The sequence below is a fragment of the Dasypus novemcinctus genome, chromosome 12 (assembly GCF_030445035.2).
Source record: "Dasypus novemcinctus isolate mDasNov1 chromosome 12, mDasNov1.1.hap2, whole genome shotgun sequence".
Lineage (NCBI taxonomy): Eukaryota > Metazoa > Chordata > Mammalia > Cingulata > Dasypodidae > Dasypus > Dasypus novemcinctus.
In genome coordinates this window covers 36,214,547-36,239,615 of record NC_080684.1, presented here as the reverse complement: position 1 = coordinate 36,239,615, position 25,069 = coordinate 36,214,547, and the positions used below count along the sequence as shown (strand labels likewise).

The following is a 25,069-nucleotide window of genomic DNA, read 5'->3' as shown; positions in this document are numbered from 1 at the left end:
TGAAAAAAAATGTTCAATATCATTAATGACTAGGGAAATGAGAATCAAAGCTACAGTGAGATATCTCACACCTATTAGAAAGGCCGCTAATAAAAAGGCAGAGAACTACAAGTGTTTGAGAAGATACGGAGAGATAGGAACAATTATTCACTGTTGCTGGGAATGTAGAATGATACAGTCACTGTAGAAGACTGGTAGTTCCTAAAGAAGTTGAATGTAGATTTGCCACATGATCTGGCAAAACTACCACTGGGTGTATACCCAGAAAAACTGAGAGCAGTAACATGAACAGACATCTGCACATGGATGTTCATAGTGGCATTATTCACAATTGCCAAAAGATGGAAACAACAGAGGTGTCCATCAACCAATGAATGGATAAACAAACTGGTGTATGCACACAATGGGATATTATGCACCTGTAAGAAGAAAAGAGGTCATGAAGCATATGACAACATGAATGACCCTGGAGGACATTATGTTGAGTGATGGCAAGCCAGACACAAAAGGACAAATACTGTATGATTGCACTATTATGAACTAAACATATTGTGTAAACTCATGGCATTAATAACTAGAATAGGGGTCTCCAGAAAATAGAATGAAATTAGAGAATGGAAAGCTGAGGGTTAACTTGTGCAGAATTGGTGAAAAGGGTGTATGTTAATCTTTGAAAATGAATAGAAAAAGTGAAAGCACAATGTAATGTTTGTAAGTAGCTTAGCTATTATATTGGTATGACAGTGGTTGAAACAGAAGGTCTAAGGTCATGTGCATTACTAGAACAAAAGCTAAAAACTGTAATATGGGACTGTACAGCATAGTAAAATCTCATGTAATATTGCATGTATAAGACTGTTTTTGTTTGAAACTGAACAAATTTACATTAATGTTAAAAGATGTTAATATGAGGCAAAAACCCCCACATCATGCTAAGTGAAAGAAAGTATATATGATTCCATTTATATGTAAATCATTTTATAAAGATGGAATTAGATGAATGGTTTTGTAGAGAGCTGGGGAAGGATCAAGGAATTAAGAGGTGACTGCTAAGGGGGCTGAAGATTTTCTTTTTGGAGTAATGAAATTGTTCTAAAATTTTTTGTGGTAATGAATGAACAACACTGTGATTATACAAAAAAACCACTGATTGTATGGTATGTGAATATACCTCAATAAAACTGCCTTTTGAAAAAAAAACCTTATTGGATATGTGGTTTCCAAATATTTTCTCCCATTGAGTAAGATGCCTGTTTACTTTCTTGAAGTCTTTTGAAAAACAAAAGTGTTTAATTTTCAGGAGGTCGCATTAATCTCTTTTTTCCTTTTGTAGCTCATGCTTTGGGTGTAAGGTTTAAGAAATAATCCCCTACCATAAGTTCTTTTTTTTTCCCTCTCCTTTCCCCAACCCCCCGTTGTCTGCTCTCTGTGTCCATTTGCTGCGTGTTCTTCTTTGTCCACTTTTGTTGTTGTCAGTGGCATGGGAATCTGTGTTTCTTTTTGCTGCATCATCTCGTGTGTCAGCTCTCCATGTGTGTGGCACCATTCCTGGGCAGACTGCACTTTCTTTCGCGCTGGGCAGCTCTCCTTGCAGGGCGCACTCCTTGTGCGTGGGGCTCCCCTATACGGGGACACCCCTGCATGGCATGGCATGGCACTCCTTGCGCACATCAGCAATGCACGTGGGCCAGCTCCACACGGGTCAAGGAGGCCCAGGGTTTGAACAGCGGACCTCCCATGTGGTAGACAGACGCCCTATCCACTGGGCCAAGTCTGCTTCCCCCACAAGTTCTTAAAGATGTTTTCCTACATTATCTTCTAGGAGTTTTATGGTTGTTGCTTTTATATTTAGATCCTTGATCCATTTTGAGTTAATTTGTGTATAAGGTGTGAGATTGGGGTCCTCTTTCTTTCTTTTGGATACAGATATCAAGTTCTCCCAGTACCAGTTTTTGAATAGGCTGTTCTGGCCCAGCTGAGTGGGCTTGACAGCCTTGTCAAAATCTCATGACCATAGATGTGAGGGTTTATTTCTGAGTTCTTGATTGAGTTCCTTTGTTCAATCTGTCTTTATGCCAGTACCATGCTGTTTTTACCACGGTAGCTAAGTAATATGCTTTAAAGTTAGGAAGTGAGAGTCCTCCAACATTGTTCTTTTAAAGGACATTTTTGGGAAGCGGACTTGGCTCAATGGATAGAGCATCTGCCTACCACATGGGAGGTCTGCGTTTCAAACTCAGGACCTCCTTGACCCTTGTGGAGCTGGCCCATGTGCAGTGCTGATGTGCACAAGGAGTGCCCTGCCATGCAGCAGTGTCCCCCGCATAGGGGAGCCCTACGCGCAAGGAGTGTGCCCTGCAAGGAGAGCCACCCAGCTCAAAAGAAAGTGCAGCTTGCCCAGGAGTGGCACTACACACACGGAGAGTTGATGCAGCAAGATGACACAACAAAAAGAGACACAGATTCCCGTGCCGCTGACAAGGATAGAAGCGGACACAGAAGAACACACAATGAATGGACACAGAGAGCAGACAACTGGGGGCGGGGAAGGGGAGAGACATAAAATAAATAAATAAAATACTTTTTTGGCTATTCAGGGCCCCTTACCCTTCCAAATAAATTTGATAATTTGCTTTTCATTTATGCAAAAAAGGCTGTTGGGATTTTTATCGGGATTGTGCTGAATCTGTAAATCAGTTTGGGTAGAATTGACATCTTACTTATATTTATTCTTCCAGTCCATGAACACAGAATGCCCTTTTATTTACTTAAGTCTTCTTCAGTTTCTCTTAGCAATGTTTTGTAGTCCTTTATGTCCTTAGTTAAGTTTATTCCTAAATACTTGATTCTTTTAGTTGCTATTATAAATGGGATTTTTTTCTGGTTTTCTTCTCAGATTGCTCATCAGTAGCGTATAGAAATGTTACTGAGTTTTGCATATTAATCTTGCATTCCACCACTTTGCTGAACTTGTCTATTATTTCTAGAAGCTTTGTTGTGGATTTTTCAGAATTTTCTAGATATAGGATCATATCATCAGTGAATAGTGAAAGTTTTACATCTTCCTTTCCTATTTGGGTGCCTTTTATTTGTTTATCTAGCCTAATGATCTAGTTAGAACTTATAGTACAATATTGAATAATTGGTGACAGTAGGCATCTTTGTCTTGTTCCTGATCTCAGTGAGAAAACTTTTAGTTATTAACCATTGAGTACAATGCTAGCTGTATGGTATTTATATATGCACTTTACCATATTGAGAGCTCTTCCTTCAATTCCTATCTTTTGGAGTGTTTTTATCAAGAAAGGATACTCTATTTTGTCATTGCCATTTCTGCGTCAATCAAGAGGATCATGTGATTTTTTCCTCAATTTATTAATGTAGTGTATTACACTAATTGATTTTCATGTGTTTAAAAACCCTTGTATACCTGGGTTGTATCACTGTGTACAATTCTTTTTCTAAAGCAGTTTTATTGCGACATATTCACATACAATACAATCTATCCAAATGTATAACTCTTAATGTGCTTTTGGATTCAGTTTGCAAGTATTTTGTTGATTGTTTTTGCATCTATATTCATTATAGATATGGTTTGTAATTTTCTTTTTCCATCGTATTTTTATCTGATTTTGGTATTAGGGTGAGGTTGGCTCCTTCAAATGAGTTTGGTAGCATTCTTTCCTGTTCAATTTTTTGGAAGATCTTGAGCAAGATTGGTATTAGATTGTCTTTGAATGGTTGGTAGCATTCACCTGTGAAGCCACTGGTTCTGGGCTTTTCATCTTTGGGAGGTTTTTGATGATTGTTTCAATATTTATACTGTAATTGGTTTGTTGGGGTCTTCTGTTTCTTCTAGGGTCAGTTGTCGGTTGTTTGTTTATAGGAATTTGTCCATCTTGTCTACATTGCCTATTTTTTCTTGGCATACAGTTGTTCATAATATCCTCTATGATCTCATTTATTTCTACAGGCTCCATGGTAATGTCTCCCCTCTCATTCTGATTTTACTTGCATCTTCTCTCTTTTCTTTGTCAGTCCATCTAAGGGTTTGTCAATTTTGTTCATCTTCTCAACCAACTTTTGGTTTTGTTGAGGTTCTCTATTGTTTTTTCTTCTTGATGTCACTTATTTCTGCCCTGATCTTTATTGTTTCTTTCCTTTGGCTTGAATTGGGATTAATTTGATCTTCTTTTTCTAGTTCCTCCCGGTGTGCTGTCAGATCTTCAATTCTAGCTTTCTTCTTTTTGAATCTAAGCACTGAAGGCTATAAATTTCCCTCTTGGCACTGCCTTTGCAGCATCCCATAGGTTTTGGTATGTTGTGTTCTCATTTTCATTCATCTCAAGATATTTACCAAGTTCTCTTGCAATTTCTTTGATACACTGATTATTTAAGAGTGTGTTGTTTAATCTCCATATATTTATGAATTTTCCCTTTTTCCATCATTATTGATTTCCAGCTTCATTCTTTTATGATCAGAGAAAGTGTTTTGTATAATTTCAATCATTTTAAATTTATTGAGACCTGTCTCATGACCCAATATATGGTCTATCCTGGAGAAGGATCTGTGAACGCTTTGAAAGAATGTATATCCTGCTGTTTTGGGGTATAATGCTCTATAAATATGTTAGGTCTAGTTCATTTGTCATAATTTTCAAGCTCTATATTTATCCTCTGTCCAGATATTCTGTCCAATGCTGAGAGTAGTGTATTGAGGTCTCCAACTATTATTGTAGAGACATCTATTTCTCCCTTCAGTTTTGCTATTGTGTGCCTTGAATACCTTGGGGCACCCAGATTAGGTGCATAAATATTTATTATAGTTATTTCTTCTTGGTAAATTGCCCCTTTTATTAATATATAATGATATCCTCATTCCTTATAATGGTTTTTCATTTAAAATGTATTTGGTCCTATATTAGTATTACTACTCCAGATCTTTTTTGGTTACTATGTGCATGGAATATCTTTTTCCAACCTTTCACTTTCCACCTGGTTGTGTCCTTACATCTGAGGTGAGTCTCTTGTAGACAGCATATAGATGGCTCATATTTTTTATCCATTCTGTATTAGTCAGCCAAAGGAGTGCTGATGCAAAATACCAGAAATCTTTTTACTTTTATAAAGGGTATTTATTTGAGATAGAAGCTTACAGTTAACAGGCCATAAAGTGTAAGTTACTTCCCTCATCAAAGCCTATTGCCACGTGTTGGAGCAGGATGGCTGCTGACATCTGCCAAGAGTTTATGCTTCTTGGATTTCTCTCTTCCCAGTGCTTGCCTCTCTCCAGGCTCAGGGTTCCTCTCTTCTGGGGGCTTGCTTCTCTTTCCTTAAAACCAAACACCTCTGTGTGCTTACTTCCCAGTGTTTCAGCTCCAGATTTCGGCATCAAAACTCCAACAGCAAAATACTCCAACTCTGTCCTTTGCCATGTCTTTTATCTTTGAGTCTCCACCCACCAAGGGGTGGTGACTCAACACCCTATTGACATGACCCAATCAAAGCCCTAATTATACTTTAATCTCACCCAGGTACAGACCAGTTTACAAACATAATCCAATGTCTATTTTTGGAATTCTTAACTATATCAAACTACTACACATTTTATCAGTCTATGTCTTTTGATTGGGGAGTTGAAGCTATTAATAGCTGATGTTATTACTGTAAAGGCATCACTTACTTTGTCCATTTAATCCTTTGGCTTTCTGTTTTCATATCTTAGTATTGTCTGTCTTTTTACCCTTTAATTCACCCTTCCTAATAATTTTGATTTCTATACTCTTCACCAGGTCTCTCACTCTTGTTTTTCTTTTCACGCTGCAGCACTCCCTTTAGTATCTCTTGTAATTCTGGCCTTATGTAACATGATCTCCCAGTTTTTATTTGTTGTGAAGGCATTAATCTTGACCTCATTTTTTAAAAAAGATTTCTCTCCCACTCCCTCACTGTCTGCTCTCTTTGTCCATTCGCTGTGTGTTCTTCTGTGACCACTTCTATCCTTATCAGTGGCACTGGGAATCTGTGTTTCTTTTTGTTGAGTCATCTTGCTGTGTCAGCTCTCCATGTCTATGGCACCATTCTTGGGCAGGCTGCACTTTCTTTCATGCTGGGTGGCTCTCCTTACAGGGTGCACTCCTTGCGCGTGGGGCTCCTCTACGCGGGGGACACCCCTGCATGGCAGGGCACTCCTTGCATGCATCAGCACTGCACATGGGCCAGCTCCACATGAGTCAAGGAGGCCTGCAGTTTGAACCACGGACCTCCCATGTGGTAGGCAGACACTATCCATTGGGCCAAGTCCGCTTCCCTTGACCTTATTTTTGAGGGACAGTTTTGCTGGATACAAAATTCTTGGCTGGCAGTTTTCCTCTTTCAGTACCTTAAATACATCATACCACTTTCTTCTTACCCCCATGGTTTCTGATAAGACATCAACATTTAGTCTTATTGAGTTTTCCTTGTATGTGATACTTAGCTTTTCTCTTGCTGCTTTCAGAATCCTCTCTTTATCTCTGATATTTGTCATTCTGAATAGTGGGTGTCTGAATAGTGGGTGTCTCAGAGCAGGTTTATTTGGATTTATTCTGTTTGGGGTGCATTATCCTTCTCAGATATTGATATTTATGTCTCAAAAGGGTTGGAAGTTTTTGGTCATTATTTACTCGAATATGCTTTCTTCCCCTTTTCCATTTTCTTCTCCTTCTGGAATGCTGATAATGCATATGCTTTTGTGTTTCACATTGTCATTCAATGCCTTGAGACCCTGTTCCATTTTTTCCATTCTTTTGTATTTCTGTTCTGTCTTTTCAAGTTCAGATGTTCTGTCCTTGATATCACTAATTCTGTCTTTGATCAATTCAAATCTGCTGTTTTGCCTCTAATGTAGTTTTAATCTCATCCATTGTGTATTTCATTCCCATAAGCTCTTTTACTTTTTTGTGTGTGTGCAGGCTTTCAAATTGTTCTTTATGCTCACTCAGTGTTTTCTTAATATTGTTTGTCTTTAGTCATATTTCCTTCAATTCTTTGAATTGATTTAGGAGATTTGTGTGACTGTCATTGATTAGTTGTCTTAAATACTTTATCTCTTCAGGATATTTGGATTGTTCCTTTGGCTGGGCCTTCTCTTCCTATTTCGTAATATGGCTTATAATATTTTGCTGATTTCTAGTGTCTGAATATGTTGGTGAATTTCTCTTTCCTGGTATTTTTTCCTTGATGACTCTTCTTTGATTTTTTGTTCAATTTATTCTGAGACTTGAACATTGTCCAGCTCAAGTTATCAAAATCAGGCCAGGGACTCACTAATGAGGTACAGATTTTCTTCCAGGAGTTCTGGCTAAAAGAGACCTAAAAACAGTTAAATAAATAAGTAAAATAAATCTTAATAAAAATAGACTAAACTACATATAAGTTACTAAAAGAACCACCCATGAAAATCATATACTATGACAAGTTGGGTGGGGAGGAAGAAGTTGAAGGATCTAAGCTGAGATCAAACCTCTTTCAGTCACATTTGTAATCAAATAAGTTAAAAAAACAATCTGTAACCCCCACACACACAAAAAAAAAACAGTAATATACTAGTAGAAGGATATATATATATAGACCAATGGCATAGAATCGAGGGTCCAGAAATAAACCCACACTCTATGGCCAGTTGAATTTTGATAAAATTGCCAAGTCCATTCAGTGTGGAAATAGAGTCTTTTCAACAAGTGATGCTGGGAAATCTGGAAATCTATATGCAAAAGAATTAAGTTGGACTCCTACCTTTCAGGGTACATAAAAATTAACTCAAAGTGAGCCAATAACCTAAATATAAGAGCTAAAACCATAAAACTCTCAGAAGAAAATAGGGGGATATCTTCCGGACCTTGTACTTGGCAGTAGGTTCTTAGTATGACACAAAAAGCACAAGCAGCAAAAGAAGAAATAGAGAGCATATGTGGCTCAAGTAGTTGAGCTCCTGCCTCCCACATGGGAGATCCCAGATTTGGTTCTTGGTGCCTCCTGAAAAAACAAAAATGAACAACAAGCAAACAAATGAAAAAACAAACTCAGAGGGGGAAGTGGCTATAGCTCAATCAGTTGGACTCCTGTCTACCATATGGGAGGCCCTGGGTTCGCGTCCCAGGGCCTCCTTGTGAAGGCAGGCTTGCCTGGATGCTGAGTAGAGCTGCCAGCCTGAAAGTGCCACAGAGTGGCACCTGGCCTGCAAGCACTGCAGAGAGCTGACTTAGCAAGGTGATGCAACAAAAAAGGGAGACAAGTAAAAACACAGAAGAGTGCATAATGAATGGACACAGAGAGCAGACAAGAAGCAAGCTGCGAGAGAGGGGGAAATAAATAAAAAATAAAAATACACACACACAGAAGAATGCACAGAGAATGGACACAGAAGAGCAGACAGCAAGCAAGATGCAAGGGGGGAATAAAAAAAAAAAACAGACTCTGGGAAGCTGATGTGGCTCAGTGGTTACGTGCCAGCTTCCCACATATAGGTCCTGGGTTCAATCTCTGGCTCCCAGTACCTCAAAAAAAAGTAAATTAGACTCCATCAGAATTAAAACTTATGCATCAAAGGACATTCTCAAGAAAGCAAAAAGACAACCTACAGAATGGGGAAAGTATTCAGAAATCATATATCTGATAAGGGTTTAATATCCAAAATATATAAAGAACTCCTACAAGTCAACAACAAAAAGACAACTTAATTAATGAATGGACAAAAGACTTGTATAGACATTTTTCCAAAGAAGATATGCAAATGGCCAATAAGCACATGAAAAGATCCTCAATATAATTAGCCATTAGCGAAATGCAAATCAAAACCAAAATGGGATACCATTTCACACCTCCTAGGATGCAATTTATATTAAAAATGGAAAATAAGTGTTGATGAGGATGTGGAAAAATTGGAGCACTTATGTGTTGCTAGTGGGACTGTAAAATGGTACTGCTTCTGTGGGAAACAGTTTGGCAGTTTTCAAGAGGTTAAACATACAATTACCATATGACCCAGCAATTCCACTCCTAGCTATATACCAAAAAAGAATTGAAAGCAAGGACTCAAACAGATACCTGTATGTCAATTTTCAAAGCAGCATTATTCACAATAACCATAAGGTAGAAGCAATCCAAGTGTGCATCAATGGATGAATGGATAATAAACAAATGTGGGGAAGTGTATTTGGCTCAACGGATAAAGCGTCCGCCTACCACATGGGAGGTCTGGGGTTCAAATGCAGGGCCTCCTGACCCATGTGATGAGCTGGCCCACGTGAAATGCTGATGCATGCAAGGAGTGCCGTGCCATGCAGGGGTGTCCCCCGTGTAGGGGAGCCCCACGCGCAAGGAGTGTGCCCCATAAGGAAAGCCATCCAGCACAAAAAAGTGCCCATGAGTAGCACCGCATACACGGAGAGCTGATGCAGCTAGATGACTCAACAAAAAGAGACACAGATTCTGGGTGCCGCTGGTAAGGATAGAAACAGTCACAGAAGAACACACAGGGAATGGACACAGAGAGCAGACAACTGGGAGGGGGAAAAGGGGAGGGCGGGGAAAGGGAGAGAAATAAATAAAAAGTCTTAAAAAACAAACAAACAAAAACAAATGTTGTTTATACTTACAATGGAATATTATCTGGCCATAAAAAGGAATGAAGTTCTGATGCATGCTACATACAACATGGTGAACCTTGAAACTGTTATGTTGAGTGAAATAAGCCAGACAGAAAAGGACAAATACTGTGTGATTCCACTTAAATGAAGTATCTAGAATATGCAAATCTTAGAGACAGAAAGTAGAATAGTGCTTACTAGGGAGAGGGGGAAGAGGAGATGGGGAGCTATTTTTTACAAAGTTTCTGTAGGGGACAATGAGAACATTGTGGAAATAGATGAATAAGGTTATCCAACATTGTCAATGTACTTAATGCCACTGAATTGTACATTTAAAAATTATTAAAATGGCTTTATATTATGTATATGCTACCACAATAAAATGCTAAAAATTAAAGTTTTCATTATAAATTGTTCTGAACATTTAAATTACTAACCAGAGAAATTTATGTTACTGAAAAATTACCAGAAATGTCATGTGGATGCTTAGATTTTCATTCAGAAGAAGAATAAGAACTAGTCCCTTTGAATAAATGTGAAAGGTTGTGCAGTCACTTTGGAAACACAGCTCAGCAATTTCTTATGAAGTTAAACACACTTATCGTACAATCCAGCAATCCCACTCTTTTATTCCAAGAGAAATAAAAACTTATGTTCACTCAAAATCCTGTACATGAATTTTTATAGCAGCTTTATTCGTAATTGCCAAAACTGAAAACAACTCAAATGTCCTTCAGATGTCCTGGTAAATGGATAAACAAATAAGTACATCATATGATCGAATAATATCACTCAGTAATAAAAAGAAATTATTTACTGATGAATGCAATAACATGGATGAATCTCCTATGAATTATAGTAAGTAAAAGTAGCCAGATTCAGAAAACTACATACTGTACAGTTCCATTTATTTATATGACATTCTGGAAAAGGTAAAATCATAGGGATAAAAAAATAGATTTATGGTTGCCGTGACTCTATTCATTTGTCAAAACTCATTGAACTGTACATTAAAGAGGATGAATTTTACTATATATACATCTTATCTAAAAAACTATTAAACAAAAAAAAATCTATGAAAACAGTCAGGGCCCTTGATTCTTATTCTTTTTAAATAGTAACTGGAAGTAAGAGTGTCACAAATTTATGTGCGAATTTAGCATGATAAGAATGTGGATAGTTAGGCCAGGAATATATCTAAATAGTCGAAGCTAGCTGTGGATTAGGGAGGAAAGGGAGATATTATTCAAAGAAAAACTTATATACCCTGTCCCAAACACTATCCCCCAAAATCCTGAATCCTAAATCCTAAATAACTCCAAAAATGAATGGAAAAATGGGAAACAAAAAATAAAAGTTGATTTCTGATTATAACCTATAATTTATGAGTCATGCTTATTCAATTTAATGGCTACATTTGGTTTGGTACTTATTTTTCATGAGTGTCTGTGCTCATGATATGTGATTTTATATTGTATACATTATCTAGTAATATTTTCACAATTATTTTACCATATTATAGAATTTTAAATGTCTTATTCCATGGTGTTTGTCACCTGAACAAATCTGTGAGTTAACATACTTCTTACCTCAGGACTTGAAATTCCTAGGATTTCACCGGAATTTATTAGACTGCCCCTGTGAACTCTTTCAGGTTACCAAAGTTCAATTTTCTAAATTCTTGGTTTAGAACATTAAATAATTCCCTGTCCTGAAAGAAGTACCATAGACTCCAAAGCTCTTCACTCCCCCTGGAAATCATTTCAGTAATTTAAGTGAGAATCTGTTTTAACAAAATTTGGAAATGTGGAACCACACAATCACCTTACCCATTTTCTCCCAATGTATCCTAGGAAATAAGCACCTAAGTTACCCCAAATTGATATTACTCCTTCATAAGGTCATATCACTGAACTGTGAAGTGGTCAATAGCATTTTAATGTGGTCTTTCTGGTACTTCTGATACTGAATCGCTAAGGGCGAAATTCAAAGTGGGCCTATCTAGTGTTATATTGGATTCCATGGTATTAGAACTGGTCTTTTGTTTTGAATTGCTCACTATGACATCTGCAGACATATGAAGAGAAACACTGAAAGACAAGGCTGAATTTACCTCTGCTATTTTATGACTGGTGTGAATCTAACCTCCTTTCAAGCCTCTGCTTTTGGTAACTCTCTAGTACTGCAGAAGAAAGTCAAGTGAGGGGGAAAAAAGACATGACCAAAGGCCCAATTACCAGAGTTCTCCCAGTCCTTAACTTACTGTGATTGAATGGATGCAAGAGATTTTCTGAGCGTCGACTGAACATCTAACTGGAGCAGCCTAGGAATATCTGGGTATCCACCCAGCTTGGCCCAGAGTGATTTTAATGATGTCTTCTCTGTTATTGGGTAGCTTGAAGTGGACAGGTCAGCATTCCAGATGGCCTCCATTTGGTCCTCTTGTTTTCTAGAGAATTAGAGAGCATTAACTGGAAGCACCAAACTCTTCTGAGCTCCATCCAATCAAAAATACATGAATTTTATTCTCCTCTTTCAGCAAAGGGCAGTCACCTTCTCTATCTTTTAACCATCACCCTGCCCTAAAATACTGTGCCCTGACACCGAGGAGCATTAGCTATGCTCATTTAGACTGAGAGTTGGATGAAAAAGCAGAATTTGCTAAAATAGTTACCAAGGCTTCATTCCCGTGATTTCACCTACTAATCTATTTTAAGGCTGCCTCCTTAGTTTCATGGAGTATACTGCTCATAATCCAGTTTATTTTGCCCAGCAACAATATTTTCCCCTTCCTTCTCAGAGCTCCTCCCTTCTTTAAAAAAGGGGGGGTTTACTGCTTCTAAGTGTATTATGTATTTTTAAAATAATTTGTTTCTTAGTAAGAAAGAATCAGCTTCATTGTTTTAAAAGGAATTCAAAATCAAATATGAAAATTTAAGTATAAATTTATATAAATAAATCTTTTGCTAAATTTTCAAGGGAAATATATATTTCCTTAGACCCTCCAATAGACCATATCATTATTATGGGAAAGGCGGAAGCTCTTGGAGAAAAAAAAAAAGCATTAGTTTCTACATATCATTCAAAGAAACTGTAATGTCAGTCTTTGTACTATATACCTAAATTTCTTGACTGTGTCAGATTTTCTGTCCTCTTCTATTAGTAACTCTAGGAATGGTCGATGAACAAATTCAGTAGAGGTAGGAATCTGTTTTTTGTCCGTGATGATGATAGGTTGACTAAGATTTAATTCATACCTCTTTTGGAGCTAAAAGAAAAAAAAAAAACACCAGAAAAAGGAAACCATGAAAAGAAGGACTGAAATCTCTAGGGTGGCCATCTGATCTGGTTCTAGACTAAACCAGACTCCTCCTTTTCCATGGATTTGCAAATCCCTCCCTCCATCCTTCTTCTCTCTTGCTCCAACCATCTTCTGCACCACACCCACCCCAAACACACACACAATTTCAGAGGTGGCAGCTATGATATATAAAAACCCTGTAGGAAGTGGTTGTGGCTCAACTGATAGAGCATCTGTCTACCATATGGAGGGTCCAGGGTTCAATACCCAGGGCCTCCTGACCCGTGTGGCGAGCTGGACCACGTGCAGTGCTGCTCTGTGCAAGGAGTGCTGCTCTGTGCAAGGAGTGCTGCTCTGTGCAAGGAGTACTGTGCCATGAAGGGGTGTGCCCCACATAGGGGAACCCCATGCTCAAGGAGTGTGCCCCCCAAGGAGAGCCGCCCTGTGTGAAAAAAGCACAGCCCGCCCAGGAGTGGCACCACACGCATGGAGAGCTGACGCAGAAGATGATGCAACAAAAAAAAGTGGGACAGTTTCCCGGTACCGCATGACAAGAATGCAAGTGGACACAGAAGAACACACAGCAAATGGACACAGAGAGCAGACAATGGCGGGTGGGGAAGGGGAGAGAAATAAATAAAATAAATCTTAAAAAATAAAAAAACAATAAAAACCCTAGTTCTGCTTAATCCAGTCCTAGTCCTATCATTTCCTAAATGCATGGCTTTGGGTTAGATATTTAATTATCCGTATTGCTCCTCTCATTTCTAAAATATGGATAATACAGGGTTGTTGTGAGAATTGTATAATATATGTGTCTGTCTCGTGCCTTGCCATGTGACAAGCTAAGGTCCAAGGATTGCCAGCAGCCAGCCCCAAAGCTCCATAGTCTTCAGGGAAAAAGCATTGCATTGATGATGCCTTGATTTGGACTTTTTTCCTAACCTTAAAACCGTGAATAAGCTCCCTTTGTTTAAGCTGACTCATTGCATGGTATTTGCTTGAGCAGCCAAGGAAACTAAAACACAGGGTATGTTCCTTTTCTTCTAAGAATTTGCAGGTTTTTGTTTTGTTTGTTTGTTTGTTTTACCAGGAGGTCCTGGGGATCAAACCTAGATCCTCCATATGGTAAATGGGAACTCAATTGCTTGAGCCACAGCCAATTCTCTGGCCATGTCCTTCTTAATTAAAAAATATATTTTTAAAAGTTTTAATATTTAAAATATAACTATTCTGGAAAATTCAGAATATATGTTTAATTTGGATCAGGCTCTGGATGAGAAGTCTCTCTGTACCTTCTAAAGTAGCAAGTAACCTAGTACCATAAATTAATAAATGCTAATAAAAGAAAAGGATATATAGCTATAAAATGTTCCTAGAACTCCAACTTGTGGTATTTATTAGCCTGAACATGTAATCTACAGCAAAGAACACTGATCTTTAGGGTAGTCACTATCACTCCCCAAAGATACTGATGATTATCTCAAAGGTGACTTTGGGAAACAATGAATGGATGGCAGAGTTTAATGTGATCTTCTATGTCTGGTGCTACTTAAGCAAGTTAAACTCTTAAATCCTTTCTTTGTAAACTCATGATACTAAAATGTAGTTTCCTGATAGGTTTGAGGCGAGGTAACCACCAGGAATCAGTTGGGGAGCAGTGACTTCAAGAGGTTTCATATCTAGAGGATGGTAGACATGGGTTAACTAGGAAGGAGTCGAGCATTTCCGGATGTCCTCCTATGCTCACCTTTTTCTTTAGACAATTCTTGCTGTCAATTCAGGATTTTTGCTGAAGTCATGGTGTAATGGATGGATAGTCGAATCCCCCATCAAAAAAAAGAGATATGTTCACCTGGAATCTGTGAATGTGATATTATTTGGAAAAAATGTCTTTGCAGGTGTGATTAAGGATCTCAAGATGAGCTCACCCTGGATTAACCAGGTGAGCCCTAAGTCCAATGACACGTGTCCTTATAAGACACAGAAAAAGAGAGGACAGAGAGACACACAGGGAAGAAAGCCATGAGAAAACTGCGGTAGATACTGGAGTTAGTGTCTTGGCTGTAAGCCAGGGAACACCAAGGACTGCTGAGAGCTGCCAGAAGCTAAGCGATTTCTTCCTCAGAACCTCCAGAAGGAACCAACCCTGCTGGCACCTTGATTTCAAACTTCTGGGGAGAGGGAGTGGAAAACAGGTACACACCTGGCTAAATAAGTACACCATTTTCTTTAGGCAGTGATTCCGTTGCTGCTCTAGAGACTTTTGTTTCTCAGTCCAGACCTGCATCACCTTTTTCTGGTAGTCATCAATTCTGCTCAGCATTTTGTAGAGGTTCCGGGCCTCGTTACCTTTCCCAGTGTTATGGATGGTTTGCAATTGTCTGATTATGTTGTTTCTTGAAAAAAATAAGTAGATTAATATAGCTCCTTATCCTAACTCAGCAAATCTGGTCTCAGTTAGTTTCAATTCTCATCTCGTCATGAGTAAATACCAGGGCTGGGGGCAGGGGTTGGAGGCTTGCTTTATGGGATCTTCATCTAGTTCCCTATAAGGCTAAACTGTCAAAAATCTGTATGACTATGAAATTTTCATGAACTCTTTACAGAGTTCGTTTGGATTGCAGTAGTATTGCCTATTGTTATTTCAGTATATTACAATATGCCTATTTGTAATAAGAATTACCTTAGGGGACAAAATAGCTCAATTCTTTTAGTATTACTACCTGCAAGTCACTTAGTAGGTTCTTCATACAGCTATGAAAAAGACAGTGTCCTTGCCTTCAAAGCACTTACAATGCAGAATGGGAAACTGACAAACTGTATCAAAGATAGAAGGAAATAAATGCTAATTAGAAGGATAAACACGCTGTAGGAGCAAAAGGAAAGCATCATCACTTCTAATGAGGGGGATAAAGAAGGCTTCATAAGGAGGTAGTCAAAGGGATGAAAAACAGCTGTCCCAGGCTGTCCACGTGCCCTGTTGAGCCCTGGATTTCAGCAGAGTTGCAACGCCTATGCTCTAGTTCATTGGACTCATGCAGGACAACTAACAAGGAGATGATGGACAATGCCCATCCCAAGGAACAGAGAGTGTCTGGAACTGCAAGCGAGATAGCTCCATCCATCTGTTCCATGGGATCTAAGGTCCCTCTCAATAAGAAGCAGAGTGGGCATCACCATCCCCAGATACTCAAATTGGGGAATGAACAATGAACTAAAGTAAACTTCTTCTTATTCTACTACAGGCTTATGATTCTAGCAATGGAAGAACTCTTATCATTGATGTAAAGGCAGTGGCCTCCAGAGGATCTGAGGGATGGAGAGAAAAGGTATAATATGGGGACATTTTTGGGACATTGGATTTGTCCTGCATGACATTGCAGTGGTGGATATAGGCCATTGTGTGTTTTGTCATAGCTTACAAAATTGTATGGGACCAAGTGCAAACCATAATATGAACTGTGTTCCAAGGTTAGTAGCAATGCTTCAATATGGGTTCATCAAATTGCAACAAATGTACCACACTAATGAAGGATGTTATTAATGTGGGAAAGTGTGGGAGGGGGAGGGAGTGGGACATGTGGGAGTCCCTTATATTTTTCATGTAACATTTATGTAATTTAAAACTTCTTTAAAATAAAAAAATATTTTAAAATATCTTCTATTTGTATACTTTAAAAAAGTTTAAAAAATGCTTCACTATAATTAATATATACCACCACATTTGATCCTCTTAAACACATAGTTTTACCATTCCCATTCTACAGCAGAGAAAAAGGAATCCCAGCAAAGTCAAGTAATTTTTCTAAAATCACATAAATAATAAATAGCAAATTTGGGAAACAAACCCAGGTCTTCTCCTTTTCTGCAATACCAATATTTCTCAGAGCGTGCATCCTGACTACCTGAATGGAATCATTTGGGGTTGTTTTTTGAAAATGCAGATTTCTGGATACTTCCTCAGACTATTTAAATCAGAATCGTGGTGGTAGTCTTCAAAATCTCAACTAAATCTTGTTTTCTTAAAGTTTGAACTCTTAAAGATTGAAAACCATTGTGCTAACCAACAGCAGGAAGAAGGGGAATAGGTATTCTAGCAGTATAAACAAAGATAAGAAAATAAAATTCACTATTTGGGAACAATGAGTAGTCTTTTATACCACAGAAATGTGAAAGGATATGTAGTGGATGAGACTGGAGTGGCTGGATTATGAAATGCCTTTTAAAGGACATGCTGGGAAGTGGATGTGGCTCAAGCAGTTGGGCACCCACCTACCACATGGGTTCGGTTCCTGGTGCCTTCTAAAGAAGATGAGCAAGACAGCGAGCTGATGCAATGGGGCTGGCATGGTGAGCTGATGCAACAAGATGATGTACCAAGATGACACATCAAGATGATACTAAGATTTGACACAAGGAAGAGACACAATGAGGAGACACAAAGAGAGACAGAACAAGTGGGAGCAGAGGTGGCTCAAGCTATTGGGTGCCTCCCTCCCGCATGGGAGGTCCTGGGTTTGGTTCCCAGTGTCTCCTTAAAAGAAGATGAGCACACAATGAACAGAGAGTAGACAGCAAGCACAAACAACAAGGGGGGAGGAGAAATAAAATAAATCTTTAAAAAAAATAAAGAGCATATTTTAAATATATAGAGGGAGTGAGAGAGAGAAAATAACTCAGATTTATTTTCTGGGTTATTCTTAATAGCTTAGAACCTCCTGAATATATGGCTCATTTAATAATTAAATGTATTAACTTTTTGAACCTTCCTATAAACATCATTTTCATACCAAATGTTTCCTGCTGTTTTTCTGTCCACACATCTTTTGAGATTTTTCCCATATTTTTTCCTTTTTGAAATAGTATTTCACCATTTGGAAAAATTTATAGTATATTTCAAACTGAGAGATTTTATCGTTTATGCAATTTTGGAGACAATTCATTTCAACAATCTGAACACTTAGTGTAATAATAACCAATGGGGTATCCCATTTTTAAAAATTCTGTCTAGAAATATGGCCATTCATTCCTCCCTACCTTTTGTTTCTACTCTCTTAGCCAATTCCACTTAATTATTTTGATAAAACATTGTGCCCATTTTAAGGAATATTTTTGATAGTATTTGGTATAGAATCATGATCCAAGGTGAAGATAATTTTATTTATTGAGCATCTGCTATGGTCAGTCACGGGGCTAGAAACTTTACATGTATTATTTCATTTAATCCTTACAATCATTCTTTGAAGTAAAATATTATTATTTTACAAGCAGACTTCATCTGTGTCTCAGAGAAGTTAAAATTTGAACCGGAAATGCTGAGTCAAGGATTGCCTGAGTCCAAAGTCTGTGTTTAAGAGAAAGCATGCTTAGGATATGATATAAAACTATTACTGTTACCAAGCAATGTAATATAATATGTAGTATAGAGATAGCATAGGCTTTGGAAGTGGCTTTTAAAATTCAGCTGTGTGCATTCACACTACTTGTGTGACCTTGGGCAAACAGGATGAACTTTCTAGACCTGACTCCCCATATACAAGTTAAGTGCAATAATATATCTGGGGGAACGGATGTGGCTCAAACAGTTGAGAGCCTGCCTCCCATATGGGAGGTCCTGGTACCTCCTAAAGAAAACCAACAAAAACACGCAAACAGATGACTGCACCAACCCAGGGGAGCCTATGTAGCTCAGTGGTTGAGTGCCAGCCTCCTGCATATGAGGTCCCAGGTTCAAATCCCAGTTCCAGTACTTCAAAAAAAATAAAAATATTTATGTCTAAAGTTCCTTTTCTTTGTAGAAGCTCTTTTTTTTCTCCTATAGCCATTGTTTTTATCTGACTTATGCCAAAAATGTTTTGTAATTTACAAATTGTTGTGAAAAATTAACTTTTTTCCTAAAGATTTTATCTCTCCCCACCCCCTCATTGTTTGCACTTTCTGTGTCTGTTTGTCTTCTTTGTTTCTTTAAGAGGCACCAGGAACCGAACTCAGGACCTCTGACGTTGGAGGGAAATACCTAATTGCACCAGCTTGCCATCCTGATCATCCTCTTTAGGAGGAACTGGGAAGCTCTGCTCCCTGCTTTGTTGGGTCTCTCGTTTTTCCTTCTTGTGTCCCTTGTTGTGTCAATTTGTTGTGTTAGCTTGCTGCACCTGCCCGTCATGCTAGCTTGCTGTCTTCTTTAGGAGGCACCAGGAACTGAACCACGGACCTCCCATGTGGTAGGCGGGAACCCAATTGCCTGAGCCACATCTGCTTGCCATTAACTTTTTTTTTTTTTACTTTTTTACCACTTTTTTCTTTCCCCTCTCCTCCCCTGGCCCCTGCCCTGCTTTTCTGCTGTCTGTGTCCATTTGCTGTGTGATCTTCTGTATCTATTTCTCTTTTCGTCTTCTCTTCTCGTCTTTCTCCTCTAGGATTCACCGGGATTCAATCCTGGGGACCTCTGATGTGGAGAGAGTTTCCCTGTCAATTGCACCACCTCAGTTCCTGGTCTCTGCTGCACTTCACCTTGACCCTCCCCTTCATCTCTCTTTTGTTGCATCATCATCTTGCTGTGTTACTCACTGATGTGGGCACTGGCTCACTGCAAGGGCACTCGATTCGCCACGTGGGCACTCGTGTAGGCACTCAGCTCATTCTGCGGGCACTCGGCTCACCTCACAGGCACTGGCTCACCTCACAGGCACGCTTTCTCTTCTTCTTTTACACCGGGAGGCGCCAGGGATCAAACCCAGCTCCTTCCATATGGTAGGTGGAGGCCCAGTCACTTGAGCCACATCCACTTCCCTTCATTAACTTTTTAACATTAGGAAAATTGCTTACTTCTAGACGTTTTAGTGACTCGGTGTTTGTTTTTTTTTAATGTTAAAACAATTTATTTAGCTCCTAGTAGCTCAATCATACAGTATTTGTTCTTTCACATCTGGCTTGCTTCACTCAGCACAATGCCCTCCAGGTTCATCCATGTTGTCATATGCTTTACAAGTCCATTTCTTCTTACAGCTGCATAATATTCCATTGTGTGAGTACACCACAGTTTGTTTATCCATTGGTTAATGGACACCTCTTTTGTTTCCAACTCTTGCTAATCATAAAGAATGCTACTATGAACATTGGTGTGCAGATGTCTGTTCATGTCACTGCCCTCAGTTCTTCTGGGTATATACCCAGTAGTGGTATTGCTGGATCACATGGTCAAATCTATATTCAGATTCTTTAGGAACTTCCAAACAGTCCTCCACAGCAGCTGTACTATTATACATTCCCACCAACAGTGAATAAGTGTTCCTATCTCTGCACATCTTCTCCAACACTTATAACACTCTGTCTTTTAATCATGGCCATTCTGTTAGGTGTGAAATGATATCTCCTTGTAGTTTTGATTTGCATTTCCCTAATCATTAGTGATGTTGAACATTTTTTCATGTTGTGTTCCTGCCATTTGTGTTTCTTCTTTGGACAAATGTCTTTTCAAGTCTTTTGCCCACTTTTTAATTGGGTCATTTGTCTTTTCATTGTTGAGTTGTAACATCTCTTTATATATCCTGGATATTAAACCCTTACAGGACATGTGATTTCCAAATATTTTTTTCCCATTGACTTGGCTGCCTTTTCGCCCTCTTGACAAAGTCCTGTGAGGTGCAAAAGTGTTTAATTTTGAGGAGGTCCCATTTATCTATTTTTTTGTTGTTGTTGCACATGCTTTGGGTATAAGATCCAAGAAACCAACTCCAACCACAAGGTCTTTAAGATATTTTCCTACATTTTCTTTTAGTAATTTTACAGTCCTGGCTTTTATATTTAAGTCTTTGATTCATTTTGAGTTAATTCTTGTATAGCGAGTGAGATAGGGGTCCTCCTTCATTCTTTAGTTATAACCAGTTCTCCCAGCACCATTTGTTGAAGAAACTATTTTCTTCTATTAACATGACTTTGGTAGGTTTGTCAAAACCCAGTTGCCCATAGAGTTGAGGGTTTATTTCTGATCTCTCAATTCTATTCCACTGAGCAATGTGTCTATTTTTATGCTAATACCATGCTGTTTTTACCACTATAGCTTTGTAATATGTTTCAAGGTCAGGCAGTGAAATTCCTCCCATATTGCTCTTCTTTTTTAGAATGCTTTTGGCTATTCAGGTGTACTTTTTCTTCCAAATGAACTTGGCAATTGTCTTTTCTAATTCTGTAAAGTAGGCTGTTGGAATTTTGATTGTTATTACATTGAATCTATAAATCAGTTTGTGTAGGAAAGGCATCTTCACAATATTTAGTCTTCCAATACAGGAATGGAATGTCTTTCCATTTGTTTAGATCTTCACTGATTTCTTTTAACATTGTTTTGTCGTTTTCTACATATACGTCCTGTACTTCTTTAGTTAAAATTGACTCCTAGTTATTTGAGTCTTTTGTTGTTATTGTAAATGGATTTTCCCCCCTGATTTCCTCTTCAGATAGTTCAGTGTACATAAACATTACTGATTTTTGCATGTTGGTCTTGTGTCCTGATTTTTTGCTGAACTCATTTATTGGCTCAAGTAGCTTTATGGTAGACATTTCAGAATTTTCTAAATATAGGATCAAGTCATCTGCAAATAGTGAGGGTTTTACTTCCTCTTTTCTTATTTGGATGCCTTTAATTTTTTTCTTGTTCAATTGCTTTAGCTAGAACTTCTAGTATGATGTTGAATAACAATGGTGACCATGGGCATCCTTGTCTTCTTCCCAGTTTTAGAGGGAAAGCTTTCAACTTTTCCCCATTGAGTATGATGTTGACTGTGGGTTTTTCATATCTTTTATCATACTGAAGAGGTTTCCTTCTATTCCTATCTTACAAAGGGTTTTGTCAAATGCCTTTTCAGCATCGATTGAGACGATCATGTGGTTTTTTCCCTTCAATTTGTTAATGTGGTGTATTATGTTGATTGATTTTTTTATGTTGAACCAGTCTTGCATACCAGGAATAAATCCCACTTGGTCGTGATGTATAAGACTCCCCACCTCCCAAGATAGCTCCCTCATCTGTTTGCTCATTGTTTCCACTTGTTGTCTGCTCTTTGTCTTTGTTCATTGCATCCTTCCTTTGTCTGCTCTTCTTCTTTAGGAGGCACTGGAAAACAAACCCAGAACCTCCCGTGTGGGAGGCAGGCACCCAACTGCTTGAGCCACATCCACTCCCTGTATAAGTCTTTTGATATGCTGTTGGGTTCAATTGGAAAGTATTTTGCATTTATGTCCTTTAGAGAGATTGGTTTGTAATTTTCTTTTCTTGTAGTGTCTTATAGTGTGATGTTGGCTTCATAAAATTTGTTGGGTAATTGTCCCTCCTCTTCAATTTTTAGAAGAGTTAAAACAGGATTGGCATTCAATGGATGTATCACAATGATGGGAGAGAGTGTTGCTGTGGGGGGAGTGGGGGACGGGGGCGGTGGGGTTGAATGGGACCTCATATTTTTTTTTAATGTAATTAAAAAAATAATAATAAATAAAAAATAATAATAATAAAAAAAAAAAAACAGGATTGGTATTAATACTTTTTGAAAGGCTTGGTAAGAATTTACCTGTGAAGCCATCTGGTCCTGGACTTTTCTTTCTGGGGAGATTTTTGATGATGGATTCAATCTCTTTAAATGTGATTGGTTTGTTAAGTTTTTATATTTCTTGTAGCATTTGTGTACATTGTTTGCTGTGCATTTTCTAGGAATTTGCACATCTAGGTTGCATCTAGGTTGTCTAGTTTGTTGACATATAGTTTCTCATAGTATCCTCATAATCTTTTTATTTCTGTGGGGTCAGTCATAAGTCCCCCCCCCCTTTCATTTCTGATTGTATTTATTTGCATCTTTTCTCTTTTTTTCTTTGTAAGTCTAGCTAACAAATTTTATTTTATTATTAATTTTATTGATCTTTTCAAAGAAACAGCTTTTGGTTATGTTGATTTTCTCTATTGTTTTTTTGCTCTCAATTTCATTTATTTCCGCTCTAATCTTTATTATTTCTTTCCTTCTTCTTGCTTTGAGAATGGTTTGCTGTTCTTTTCTAGTTTCTCTAGTCGTTTGGTTAAATCCTTGAGTTTAGCTCTTCTTTTTTAATACAGGCATTTAGGGCTATAAATTTCCCACTCAAAACTGCCTTTGCTGTAACATATAAGTTTTGATAAGTTGTGTTCTCATTTTCATTTGTCTTAATATATTAACTTATTTACTTGCAGTTTCTTCTTTGACCCACTGACTATTTAGGAGTGTGTTGTTTAGCACCACACAGTTGTGAATTTACCTTTTTCCTCTCATTGATTTCCAGTTTCCTTTCATTATGATCTGAGAAGGTACTTTGTATAATTTCAGTCTTTTTATATGTATTTAGAGCTGCATTGTGCCCTAACATGTGGTCTATCCTGGAGAAAGATCCATGGATACCTGAGAAGAATGTATAACCTGCTGAGTTCAGATGCAACATTCTGTATATGTCTGTTAGGTCCAACTCATTTATCACATTGTTCAAGTTCTCTGTTTCTTTGTTGATCCTCTGTCTAGTTGTTCTAATGATGTGAGTGGTGTGTTGAAGTCTCCAGTGATTATTATAGAGATGTCTATTTCTCCTTTCAGTTTAGTCAGGGTTTGTCTCATGTATTTTGGGGCACCCTGGTTAGGTACACCCTGGTTAGGTGCTATATTAGTCGGCCAAAGGGGTGCTGATGCAAAGTGCCAGAACTTTGTTGGCTTTTATAAAGGTTATTTATTTGGGGCAGAAGCTTAGAGTCACAAGGCCATAAAGAGTAAATTACTTCCCTCTCCAAAGTCTCCTTGGTGGGCAGGGACTCAGTATCCTACTGATGTGGCCAAATCAAAGCCCTCACCATAATTTAATCAAGTAAAAGTGAAATGTCTGAATTTTTTTTTTTTAAAGATTTATTTATTTTATTTAATTTCCCCCCCTCCCCTGGTTGTCTGTTCTTGGTGTCTGTTTGCTGCGTCTTGTTTCTTTGTCCGCTTCTGTTGTCGTCAGCGGCACCCGCTTGTTGTCGTCAGCGGCACGGGAAGTGTGGGCGGCGCCATTCCTGGGCAGGCTGCTCTTTCTTTTCACGCTGGGCGGCTTTCCTCACGGGCGCACTCCTTGCGCGTGGGGCTCCCCCACGCAGGGGACACCCTTGCGTGGCACGGCACTCCTTGCGCGCATCAGCACTGCGCATGGCCAGCTCCACACGGGTCAAGGCGGCCCGGGGTTTGAACCGCGGACCTCCCATATGGTAGACGGACGCCCTAACCACTGGGCCAAAGTCCGTTTCCCAAAATTTCTGAATTTAATACAATCTAATATACCCAGAGGAACAGACCAGTTACAAACACATGCCAATGTCTATTTTTTAAATTCATAAACAATATCAAACTGCTACAAGTGCATAGATATTTATGACTGTTATATCTTCCTGGTGGATTATCTCTTTTATTAATATATAATAAATTAATATATAATAAATAAGAGTTATTTCTCTTTTAATTTTTTTGCATTTAAAGTCTGTTTTGTCCAATATTAGTATAGCCACCCTGCTTTTTTTTTGTTTACTATTTGCATGGAGTATCTTTTTCCAACCTTCCACTTTCAGCCGCTTTGTGTGTGTGTGTGTGTCCCCGGGTCTAAGGTGAATCTCTTGTAAGCAGCATATGAATTGCCCATGTTTTCTTATCCATTCTGTCAGCCTATATCTTTTGATTATGGAGTTTAATCCATGCATATTCAGCGATATTATTGTAATTGCATTACTTACTTCCATCATTTTATTCTTTAATTTTCATATGTCATATCATATTTTTGTCTGTCTTTTTATTCTCTTGGTTGTCCTTTCTACTGTTCTTTCTTCTATACTCTTCCCCAAGCCTCTCTGTCCTGTCATTTTCTTTCAGGCTCTAAGACTTCCTTAAATATTTCCTGCAAAGGTGAGTTCTTTTTTACAAACTCTCTTAGTTTCTGTTTGTTTGTGAATATTTGAAGGACATATTTCTCCATATTTGAAGGACAATTTTGCTGGATACAGAATTCTCAGCTGGCAGTTTTTCTCTTTCAGTCTCCTAATTTTATCATACCAGTGTCTTCTTGCCTCCATGGTTTCTGATGAGAAATCTGCACTAAGTCTTACCAG

The 25,069-nt window shown here is 38.3% G+C and overlaps 1 protein-coding gene across 3 annotated transcripts in view; it reads right to left on the bottom strand.

The window, feature by feature from the left end:
- The window catches only part of FAM186A (family with sequence similarity 186 member A), a 114,350-nt gene that overhangs the window by 9,367 nt on the left and 79,914 nt on the right, over nucleotides 1-25,069 (bottom strand). For all 3 annotated transcript variants that reach the window (XM_058308247.2, XM_058308248.1, XM_058308249.2), the window contains 3 exons: nucleotides 15,137-15,329; nucleotides 12,749-12,897; nucleotides 11,893-12,078 (listed from right to left, as the gene is read on the bottom strand). In XM_058308247.2, the coding sequence (XP_058164230.1) occupies nucleotides 11,893-12,078; nucleotides 12,749-12,897; nucleotides 15,137-15,329 (528 nt within the window). The remainder of the gene's footprint in view (nucleotides 1-11,892; nucleotides 12,079-12,748; nucleotides 12,898-15,136; nucleotides 15,330-25,069) is intronic.